Source organism: Ruditapes philippinarum, unplaced genomic scaffold (genome assembly GCF_026571515.1).
Source record: "Ruditapes philippinarum isolate M1 unplaced genomic scaffold, ASM2657151v2 ctg9961_1_1_1_1, whole genome shotgun sequence".
NCBI classification, from domain to species: Eukaryota; Metazoa; Mollusca; class Bivalvia; order Venerida; family Veneridae; genus Ruditapes; species Ruditapes philippinarum.
The window spans coordinates 17215-29107 of record NW_026865363.1 but is presented as its reverse complement, the minus strand read 5'-3'; the positions used below and the strand labels follow the sequence as shown (position 1 = coordinate 29107).

General features: G+C 33.0%; 1 protein-coding gene across 1 annotated transcript; it reads right to left on the bottom strand.

Annotated features, from left to right (window-relative positions):
- Window positions 1–5373: 5373 nt before the first annotated feature.
- On the bottom strand, window positions 5374–10438 carry LOC132728751 (uncharacterized). The gene is made up of 6 exons (XM_060714422.1): window positions 10421–10438; window positions 9444–9515; window positions 8406–8472; window positions 7071–7184; window positions 5862–6545; window positions 5374–5583 (listed from the first exon to the last, which is right to left on the bottom strand). The coding sequence occupies exons 1-6, from the start codon at window positions 10436–10438 to the stop codon at window positions 5576–5578; spliced, it is 963 nt and encodes a 320-aa protein (XP_060570405.1). The 3' UTR covers window positions 5374–5575.
- Window positions 10439–11893: the final 1455 nt, after the last annotated feature.

Genomic DNA, 11893 nt, shown 5'->3' with positions numbered 1-11893 from the left:
TATGACAAGCAACATTCACTGCTACTTTCTGCAGATGAAAGGCACCTCATATGCTTTAAAACCATTTTTTAACGTTTAAAACTCTTGCTCGCTTTTTCTTAAGTAGAATTAGTTGCGTTTTCTTAAAAAGAATAATGTGCATTCATTATCTATTACAAAGATTTCTAACAAGAAACTAGAATTTGGTCATTTTATTTTTAATCTAATATATATGATGAATCTATGACATCTACTCCAATTGAGAAGAATATCACACTGTTATAAAAAAGTAATGTAATATAAGCAATACCATTTTTGTTGACAGCAAATGCAAATAAAATAAGAGCTCAAAACAATGGCAGATATTAACAGCAATTGTTTATAGGTATGACAAATGGCATAGATGTTTATTTATCTGTCGATGTCTGTGAAGAAACGAATTTTGGAAAACAATTTATGATTATGAACATTGTTTAACAAATCAATTAAATTTGTCACAAAATCTTCCTATATTTTTTATTTTTTGAAGGATGCGTGACTTTATGGTCACATCAGTATTATTTGTGCCGTGTGGCGGCCGTAAAAAATCTCCCTGTACATTAAATCAAAGACGTTATATTTTCGATCCTTGAAGATCGCTCAGTTCGACTTAATCGTTGTGTATACATGTTATGTGGTATTTTTAGTTGTTTCTATTTTGCCATTTTCAACTTGGGTGGTTCCAATTTTCCTACTTGAATACTTGTATGTTGCCTGCTTTTTAAATTTGTCTTTTGACGTCTTATGTGTGATATGCATGGACAGTTCCATGAAGCCGGTCGCTAGGGCCGTGGACGGTAACTTGCAATTTCATGGAACCGTCTACTAACAGGCTCAATCAAACCGAGCCTGCAACATTTTCCATTTTGCCATGTTGGTAATTCTTTAGGGGTTCTGTTTTTCTCTATTTTATGATAGTGTCTTTGTAAAAAAAATCATCAAGAAAAATTAGATAAGGGTTAAAAAATTAAAATTAGGATCTAAATGATTTCTGTTTATTTTTCTCAGTAACTAGTACATGTCTGAACATGGCAGGATTTCACATCTCAATTTGCTAGTGTAGCCTGTTCAAAAGAATTTTATAGTAAAAATGTAATGAAAATATCTTTGATGAGGCAATCTTGAAATATTTCATATGCATACAGTTTGTATGCCAACGTTTTTTCTTCTTCTTAAAATGTAGGACGAGAGTTGTAGGGACTAATTGTGTTTTACAGGTGTTTATCAAATCTTATCATTTGTTAACAAATAACTGTCAACTTATATTCGTGAAGTAAGCCAGACATCCGGAGCAGCCGGAACAAATTTTTGTCTCTTCCGGCTGTTCCGGCTACTCCGGCTAGCCGGAAATCGGAGAAGATACAATGAAACCTATGCAAAAAAACAATTGGTTAATTCCAAAATGTAGTTTCAAATTACTTATCACCTCGATCTCTGACTATTCCGGCTGGCCTGAATTACCAAAATGAAGGCTATTTAAGATGAAAAAAATAATCCAGGTACAAATGTTAATATTTGTATCGTGCAAAATGTGACCGTGGGTCAGCTAACAAAGATGTGTCAGTCAGGAATGTTCTAGTTCTTGGGCGACGTGTAGCCGAATATCGTGCTATAAATGGTCATTTCAACTCATATCTCGCAAATTCTGGCTGCCCTCTGTGAGGCTCAATTATTTATCATTTAATGATTTACCTGTCCGTGCTCTGTCTTTGCACTGTCCTGTTTTTGTTTCGGGTCCGCCTGGGCTCCTTGCCATTGATTTTTGTTGCTGGGTCATGTGTGGGTTGCGTTCATTGAACGCCGCCTTTCCTTGTTGATATTGTTTATTATTTTTTCAGCCTCAATTGCACAGAACCCCAGTATGGTGGGATGGTTAGGGGTCTGACCGTGTGTCCGCTGGTATAGGTGTGTACTACGAGAATATATTGGTATTTTGCCGACGATGAGCCGAAAATCGTAATATAAATGGTCATTTCATCAATATCTCACCTATTCCGGCTGGCTCCTGTGAAGTCCAGCCTCAATTTCACAGAATCCCATATAAATATATTTGGATGGTTAGGGGGACCGTGTGTCTGCTGGTTTATTTGTGTCTGCCAGAAATACTCTGGTGGGGTGGTTATGGGGCTGAGCATGTGTTCGCGGGTATAGGTATGCCCGTCAGGAATACTCTGGTATTTTGCCAAAGTTGAGCCGAAAATCGTACAATACGTGATCATTTCAGCTCATATTTTGCCAATTTTGGCTAACCCCTGTGAGGCTGGTATATGTGTCCGTCGGGAATATTTTCCCAAAGGTAAATCGAAAATCAAAATGTAAATGGTCATTTTAGCTTATCTCTCACCTTTTTATACGTCGGGATTCTTTGGGTGTACGTTTTCAACATACGGAAATCTCGAATTTACGATTTTAACTTCAGGAATTCACAACTTCAACTTTATAAATTCACGATCTCAACTGCACGAGTTCATGATTTCAAGTTTCAAATCACGAATTTACTATTTTAACTTCATGAATTCACAAATTCACGATTTCAACTGCACGAGTTCACGATTTTAACTTCTTTAATTCACGATTTCAACAAAATGAATTCACGGTTTCAACTTAACGAATTCGTGGAGATGAATCCGACACTACTTCTTTTTAGATAGTGGTATATTAAAAGTCATTTACGTGGCCAAATTATTATCAGCACAGTCAATGCCTAATCTTTTTATACAATTATATAGCATGCTGAACTTATTTATTGTGGTAAATCATATTTTATGTTCTTTTTTTCACTATCAACGGAATGAAACATTTCACCTTTTTTATGTAAAACTTTTGAAATGTAATGGAAACATTTCCGGTGAATACAAATGTCTCTATTCCATAGCATATCACAAACACAGAAGATTTAGTAGGCATTGAAAGTTAAATATTTAGAATCCCAATTCTTCCAACATGCAAGGCTTTGACAAAATTTGCGGTGCCCCTGGGGTCCCTTTATGGTTTTGAAAGTTTGATTAAACTTTTTTCTAAAATTTAAACTTTACGAGCTAAAGATTTTTTATGTTTATAACCGTGTTATTTAAGACATTTTTTCTTCAATTCTTTAAATCATTGCAAATGACCTTTTCTTAGCGTATGTTAACTATTATATATAGATTTAATTTGAAAAAGGGTTTTGTTGCATAATGTAGTAAACCTCTGCCAAGTTTACTTTCAGATAATGGCTATGGAGAACGATTATAAACTAGGATTGCTTGCAAGACCCTCTACAGTTCACAGGGCTCAAAACATTTCTTTATACTTACCCTTCTCTGTTGATTTACGCTTACTCTCGCTCTAGTATGAGTATGAACCGAATACATTTTCAATCTATGTATTCCGGTTGCTTCCTCAAAACAATTTATTCCATTTGTATTACCTGCCTTAGAAGACAGACGCCATTTTCATGATGTTTCGTTGTTTTGCTACATAAATTTTTATTTCGCAATGTTAAATATTCCAAGCACTCAGTGCTACAACTTATTATTTCTCAGTTATGTAATTAATTAACTAAAGTATGCTCGTTTTTGTTCAGCCGTTCAAACGCCTTTCGGAATAAGAAATGCAAACAGTTGTCCTGTTAAACGTTGTCCAGCCGTTGCTAGTACATCACTTGTCCGACAAGTGCCGAGAACAGGCTGGCAAAAAGCCCTGTGAATTGGCCTGGCAACCGACAAATCATATTCAAGTGCTTATTCGAGTTTTGCCGGATACGGCCGATGTTACTTAAGGTATTCAGAGTGTCTGTTTTATACTGTTCCGCAGAAGATGAAAGAACACAATGTCAAAAAGCGGCTAATAAAGTTTTGGAAGCCAGAATCTAGGACTGATTATGTCAATTCGGCAATTGTGGGAGAATCGATTGTAACTATTCGTCGATTTTATCGTTGAGATGTTTGGCACATATGATGACTGTATATCTGTTGTGTCTTTCAGACATTAAATAACTAATACTTTTCTGAATGGGTTCAACTCCAATGGAACTTTCTATTTTATATAAAACAAGTGAAACTGATAGGTTGTCCACGCTGGCAAATACATAAATAAAGGTATTTTTTTCATACAAACACAACGCATGATAAGGGAGAGAAGCAGATGTTTTATTCAAATAAATTAAATAATATACAATACAATAATTAAACCAATAACCCCAAAATACAAGGAAACAAACAAAATACCATTAACAAATTCATATGGTAACCTGATAAAACATCAATTTTCATTTTTACAAATGATGAAAGCAAGAAATAGGAAAATTGCATAATTAAATTATAACAGACGACGATTTGTTGCACACAAAATTGAAATTCACCAGGTTTAAATTGTTGTTCATTATTTTTTTTCAATTTCTTGCATCAATTACCAGTTCAGGAATTTATACCAATATGAGAAAGAAAATATAATAAGATTATACAAACAAATATTAAAGAACAAGATGTTGAAACTTAATGGCTGTACTCAAACATTCATAGGAAATAACGTTATAAAGTGATAGTTTGCTAGTTTCAGATTTCATGCGGTGTTTCATCAGATAAAATTTTCCGACTCTTTTGAATATTTGGATGATTTTTCAACAATTTCCAGATTTTTATTCAGATTATCAGGATTCTGGAAACCTAGATCTTCTGCTTAAACATATATATTTTCTGTCTAAACGGTTTATGTATATAAGTGTACAACACATTTACAGCACATTATAAGTGTTCAATTAAAGTTTTTCCAAACCCATCTTGGTTTTAATATTACAAGTATCAGCAAAATAGAGGGCATAGAAAATGTAAAAGCATGAAAGTATTTCCCAGTTTAGAGCATTATGCTATTTGTGCCAAAGAAGTGGTGACATTAGTAAATGTATAGACATACAAGTTTCCCCAAATTACTGTTTTTTGATAATTGTGCCAACAAATGGATTAACATAGATATTGTTTAGGCATAATAATTTGTTTCCCAACTTCTTGCCTTTTGTTTTTGTTTAAGGCATCGGAAGGCATTATCAATAAGATGTATCTTTTGCTACCGTTGTGAGCAAAAGCATATGTATAGTACTAAATGTTTATTTATTTAACAGTTTGTTCTGGAACTCGGTATATTAAATCATTTAGAGTGCATAATAAGCATATTTCCTTCTAAAGGTAGGATATATAATAGATGTACGGGCATAATTTTAGTCACAATCTGTTACATTATGTAATTCGTGTTAGCAAAGTCACGTTTTAGAAACTGCAAATTATGTTATCTGTTGTGACGGCCAATTGATGGTATAATCAGAAAATAGAAAACTGTGATGGTATAATCAGGAAAAAGGACACCGTATATATATATATATATAGACACACATGTTCCCAACTTTGTACAACATGTTATTTGTCCTAGTAATTAGGGTATAACCATCAAAAGGGGGGACAAACATATATGGGCATAATAAATATATATAAACATTTGAAAAATGTACTTAAACGCATGAAATCGTACAAAGAATTTCTTCAGCCTTATATGTTCTCTTTACATTATCAATAATTGAGTCCTTCTAGATATCTGAAAAATAGAATAGAAAATTCAAATGGGTGTCAATTATAAATTAAAACTATATAAGCGAGTTGCACTTCTAATACTAAAATACTAAATGTTACATTGAATATTTTGAATATTATTTGCAATAATGTTAAGTAACACTTTTTATTATATCATTGTTTGGCGGCTGTCAATATTAAAATATTGAATTATTGAATGTACAGTACGTTGCCAGTCACCCGATTTTTAAATTGAAAAATTATGAATTACATTATAGTCAGTTAGAAAATTGACCTACATACCAAAGCGGAAACCTAACGCTGCACCAAGAATGTCATCCAAAGTGTTGTAGCCATTGATTGCATATCCACCACAGCCTCCCATGTGCATCTCAAACTGGTAGAAGTAATTATCAGGAATATAATTTGGAGCCTGGGTAGCAACATCTTCAATCCAATTTCTCATCAATGGTTTGTAGCAGCAATTCCTGTATTTTCCATGAGGAGCGTTATTGTTTGGGTTGACAAAGAGAGCTAAGTAGCTATTTGGATTCTTATCACAATTTTTGAACGTGAAGTCGTTACCGTTTGCTCGGTATCCCTGTGTAGATCGACTTGCTGCGATGGATATAGGTAAGAAGCCAACATACAAATAAGAGCCCCATGTTGCACTGTTGATTGGAGTGTTATAATCAATATTAGCATTGTACTGGATACTTATATTCAATGAAGAATAAGTACTGATCTGTTCCATTGTAGTATCATACTGATCCCCATTTGAACGCAAATTTCTTACCAACACTTCAGTATAATATGACCGAAGGCGGTTCAGGTCAGCCTTCCCAACATCTTCTTTTGATATAAACGTGTAGCCATAACTTGCGTGGAATTCGCAGTACACTTTGTATGGCTCGTCTTGGCTATTGTAGATTACATATTCCCCATTTACTCTGTCCTCGGGTTGCAAATCATCACAACCGCTGAACGCTATAATATAGACAATCGATCACATAGTTGTTTTTCATTTATATTGAATTCTGACTGAAAACTGTAATTGTTTTTCTTTAGAAATAACTGTATAGATTTTAAATGTTAAATTAAGGCGAAAAGTAGACCAACAAGTTTTTGCTTTATGATATTTATAAGGATTCATCAAAACAAGTTTTCCTGAAATTGATCAGAAAGCCACTTATTATATTCGTGAAAAAAATTCCAACCGACTTTGACAACACATGTAAGGTACGTGTCACTAGAAAATGAAAAAAAGTGGTACGCTAAAACTTCTGTTAGACAATTTTTTGACAAATGATTTAAAGCAACGTAAAATAAAGATCAGATAGAAAGGTGCCCCCTGAAGTTTAAACACAATTCATGTAACGTTTCAACCGTAGAGAAGTTATGACAAATGCATTAGTTTAAATACATGATGTATGCATGTAATGTAAATCCTATGCAAATGCATTTCTGTTTGTAATGTTCAAAATGAAAGAATGATTTGTATATTCAACGTACCTATTTCACAGTTCTCTCCACTAAACCCAGGCAAACATGTGCAACTGTAGTAATTGATCCCGTCATTACATGTCCCTCCATTCAAACATGGTGAACTAGCACAATCATCAATATCTAAATTAAAGATAAACTTTACTCAAATTTGATATTAGAAAATATTGATAATTGCTACACAGTCTCTTTGCAAATGCAAAAATAAATAAACTTTTTTGTGATTAAAATATTTTACTCAAGGATAAGCATACTATATGTTTAATCACGAAAATGATTTATTTGTTTACTACAAAAATATGTTTGAAAGAATGCAATTCATACATAAGTTATACAGACATTGTACAGTATACGCCTTTAAAGATAACTGGTAAATATTGATGAAAGTTGTCTTATATAAAATGCTAATTAATGCAAGATCATTAACGATCGTTATGAAAAGCTTGCATTAGTTGTTTGTTTTTTTGAATGATCTCCACCTCTCTTAAAATTATACTTCTTCCCTTTCATTATAGCATTATCTTCTTTACTTATTTTATTAAATTGTAACATTCTTCTAAGATGTTGTAAGCAATCATATATCAATAAAACTATGAAGCTAGCTTAAGGAATGTCTGTGGTTCTACCCAGGTGCCTGTTCGTGCCTGAAATAATACATAGAAGGGCACGTGAGGTCTTCCTCCAACAGTGAAGCTCTAATGTCATCATATGATCTATACTGTGTCGTTATGACGTAAACCCCAATAAAAAATATCAATTTATAAAGTACAGCGACTTTGATTGATAAACAATAACGTAAAATGCATGTTTACTTGTTTCACAGTTGCTGCCAGTAAAACCCGGCTCGGAACAGTAACATTGCGTCGCCCTGCCTTGAATGTAACAATTATTCAAGTCAGCACACGAACCTAAAATGATACCATTTATAAATTGGTTGTGATTAGATTATTTATTAGCAGTAATGAAACTACCACATTGAATGCAATCAATTTCAATATCAAATTAATTTATAAGACTGGTTGTGTATTTCTAAAATTCTAAATAGCTGTTTTGAACGGAAAGTAAGATTGTATAGTAAGATTGAGAACCAAACTTTTCGAAATAAAACATTTATGGAAAGTAACGGAAGTTTGCCGACGATTATATGTATAAAGTAATTGTATTCTAATGGCCATGATTTTATAGAAAAAAATAGATAAATGAATAAATAAGATAAATAAATAAATTTACATGAAAATAAAAAAGGAAAAAATGTAAAAACTGAGAGTATTTAAAATAATAGTTATTTTTTTTGAAGATGTTACTGATTAATTTTTGATAAAATGTTCAACGTATTTAACTTACAAGGGTAACATTTTTTTGAGGCAGGTTGCTTTACATCCGGAAGCAAACATGCGCCTCCGGGAGGACACTGCAATAAAAAAAATTCTTGAGTGGTATTAAACAGATTCCATTTTGTTGAATTATGAAATTATATCCTTTAATTTACATTTACTATATCTGTACTTTATCATTTGATTATCTAATTGGTCAGAGTGACCTTTGAGTGACAAACAAAAATACTTCTACTCAATACGATCATAAACATCCTTTGGACGTTTTAGATTAAATATAAAGGTTCTATGATTTCGGCCGTATGAGCACATCTGCGAATGTTTCAACATCTAAAATTTCATCACCTTTGCTTTTAAATGTTGAATTCTGCTTTAGCCGGTGCTATTGGGCGTGGACGGTGACCTGTACTTTCGAGTACCGTCCACGAACAAGCTTAAACCTGTCAATCGAGTCGTTTTGAGCGTTCTTTAAGGCATTATGTTTTTCTCCATTTAAATATTTGTCTAGATATGTATCACGAACAGTGTTCATCTACAATGTAACCGTGACCCTTGAAGATCCAGACTCAAAATCTTATATTTAATAAAAAAATGAAAGATATGATTTAAATAGTTTTCTGGTTTTAAAGCGGGTCATGTTTCAAACCAGAATAGTCATTGAAAACAACAATTGGATTTAAAGTTAGCTCACTTGAACACAATGTTATCAATAGGAGCTTTTGCCATTTATATTTGTAAAATTGTTAGTTTCAAATATGTTCAACTAGATCATCGGGTCAAATAAAAGAAGAACTTTCTTCATACAATCTAGATCACAACCTATATTGAATCTTCTATCTCTGTCTGGATGATATACAGGTTAAATTTGAATTTGGCTGTTGAAGAATTAGGCCACATGGTAAAAAGTCAAAGACTATTTTTCCTTATCAAGCTTAAAGTCGGTGTTTGATCATAACTAGGCAATCAATGTTATAATCATAGCGTTGTTTTAATTCTATATATGTCTTAGCAATGAAAGAATAAAGGAAAAAAATAAATAAACACTTACATCAGAATGTTCAACACAGCTCAACACAACGCCTTCTGTTGTTTTGATATAGGTTGAAAACAACACGTAAACCTGACACAATTAACAATATTGTTAATTTAAAATTAATTAAACTCATTTTTGAGTTTAATATTTTTATCGTAGAAATTCATTGAAATATATGAAATTCTTATCAAATATGTCTTATTTGAATAAAAAAGTATACGATATATTTACAGAAAGATATATTCCATATTACAGGTCAAGTAATAACACTTCTAACTATTAATAAATATCGTTTAAATTAAGATCAAGTGTTCTAAGTTAAACCATTAGCTTTCTATATATAGTGGATAATATAATTATGATGATAGTGCATGCAAAGAATATTTTCTATGATTTGGCTGCATGATTAAAAAAAACATACATTCAAGATGATAATCTATTATAAGTTGATTTATGATATTGCAGAGGAGGTGGTGGCGAAGGGGATACACTTTGTTGTTATCACTGTAATTAATTTATGTAAGTAACATCTTACCAAGCCAGTGTATATTAACATCGACATCTTCGGCAGATTACAAATATCTAATAAAAAAAACAGAAGGGTGAAAAACAAACATTTTGTCTGAAAATATTAAGAATTAACACAAAAAAATCATTAACAACAAACAAATGATGATTGGTGTCTGTGCCTCAACCAGGTTTCATAGGTCCGAGCCCGACTCGGGTCACGACAACACGACGGGTCTATGACACCAGTTGTTTAAGGATTTGGACTCGTAAAATGATGAATGTGAGTTGGAAGATCTTTTTTTCGTAGGAGAGCTTTAATGATTTTCTTCACATCTTATTGAATGAATGATTTATTTTTAACTCATATTTTTTGTTTCAATATTTGATTTGACAAAACGCCAAAACAGACGTCCGCGACCAAGTGGTTAAGGTCATTGTCATCGAGTTTCTTGCCTCTCTTAGCGCTGTGAGTTTGTACTCACCTGAGACTTTGGACTCATGTAGATAGTTAACTGAACATCGCTTGTTTCATTCAGGTACTTAACTAAGTACAGACACTTAACAGGTATTAATCCCTTAAGTTTTTTTACGATTGATTTCCCAGTACCAAAAGATTTATCAATCAATCATTTGGGAATAACCATTAGGCCTAATGTCTATCTATCCGTTAACCGACCGCGTTGTAAGTTTGCGACCGCCCGATTATCACAATCGACACTATTTCTGATATTATTATTTTCATATTTGTTGTTCGTCAATAGAAAGCGTGAACAAGAACGGAGCTTGTAGTCGGATCATCTATATTTTTATAAAGATATAACTTAGTTTATACAAATTTATTTTAGTTCGATTGTGTTTGAAGCTATAAGCCTATTGAAACACTCTCGAATCCGTTCCTAGAACCAACCAGTACTAAGCAATGAATGTAAAGTTTCTTGCTCAAGGTAACAACGGCTTGCCCCTGTCAGGGTTTGAGCCCACGCGGTCAGCAATCCTTAGATTACTAGTCCGACGCGTAAACCACTCGGCCACGCCGCCACTATATAACTTAATATGATAATAAAAATTACGAAGAAATTATTGAAGTGATCAGAATCAATCTTTTAGGTATGATTCTGGCTAGTCTTTCAGGTATAATTCTAGCCAGAAAACTATAAAGATGTAGATATAATCACCAAAATATAGCATGTGCCGTACCTACGCAGAGGGACATTGAAGCAGAGAACTCGGTGTAATGTTTGCCAGATAACGAATATAATGTTGAAACATTTCAGAATAGAACAGTTTTTAAAGAACTACTTTATTGTAAACTGTCAAGATTTTGCCGAAGGATATCTACCTATTAAGACAGTATAACAGTACCATAAACGTTCTAGAAGAATCAATCCTATATCACTTATATGCCTTATAAATCATCTCCCGTATTGTAACTAGGTACATGTAAAAAAAAGGTTCATTTACAGAGAAATGGACATTTTGTACCGAATTCTACGGAAAGCTATGCTTCACTAAAATGTTGCTTGGTCATTGCACCATGTCGATGTGGGAATATGACTTACAATTGCCGTTCATGACCAGAGTCATTCAAATGAAGCAATGTTTTTTTACATGGAAGTGCCATATAAAACGTTCCATGATCACCATCGAGTAAACATACAGATGGAACGAATGCCTAAATCACATCATTTTCATAAGTAAGAGCTAGTGACATGAACGGTATTGTATAATACAAGCTACCATCCCCATGCTGAATCAAAACGAACCGGCATATTTTGTTTGTCACTAAATGACTTGAAATACTCTTATTTTATTGACTTCAGTTTTCATTTGTTTATTAAAATAGATCGATTTGAATAATATGTAAAGTAAAAGCATTTAAAAATGTATTTTTGAATCTTTGAATATGAAGAATAAACTCAACAAAGATTGGCAAGCGGTTCTTGGTGTCATTTTTA

Bases quoted from the DNA above. Each gene is read 5' to 3' on its own strand.
- LOC132728751 (XM_060714422.1), bottom strand. The intron at 7,185-8,405 runs GTAAGTTAAATA...TCTTTAATTTAG, and splicing joins CTCAAAAAAATGTTACCCTT to ATATTGATGATTGTGCTAGT. The intron at 6,546-7,070 runs GTACGTTGAATA...TCTATATTATAG, and splicing joins TGGAGAGAACTGTGAAATAG to CGTTCAGCGGTTGTGATGAT.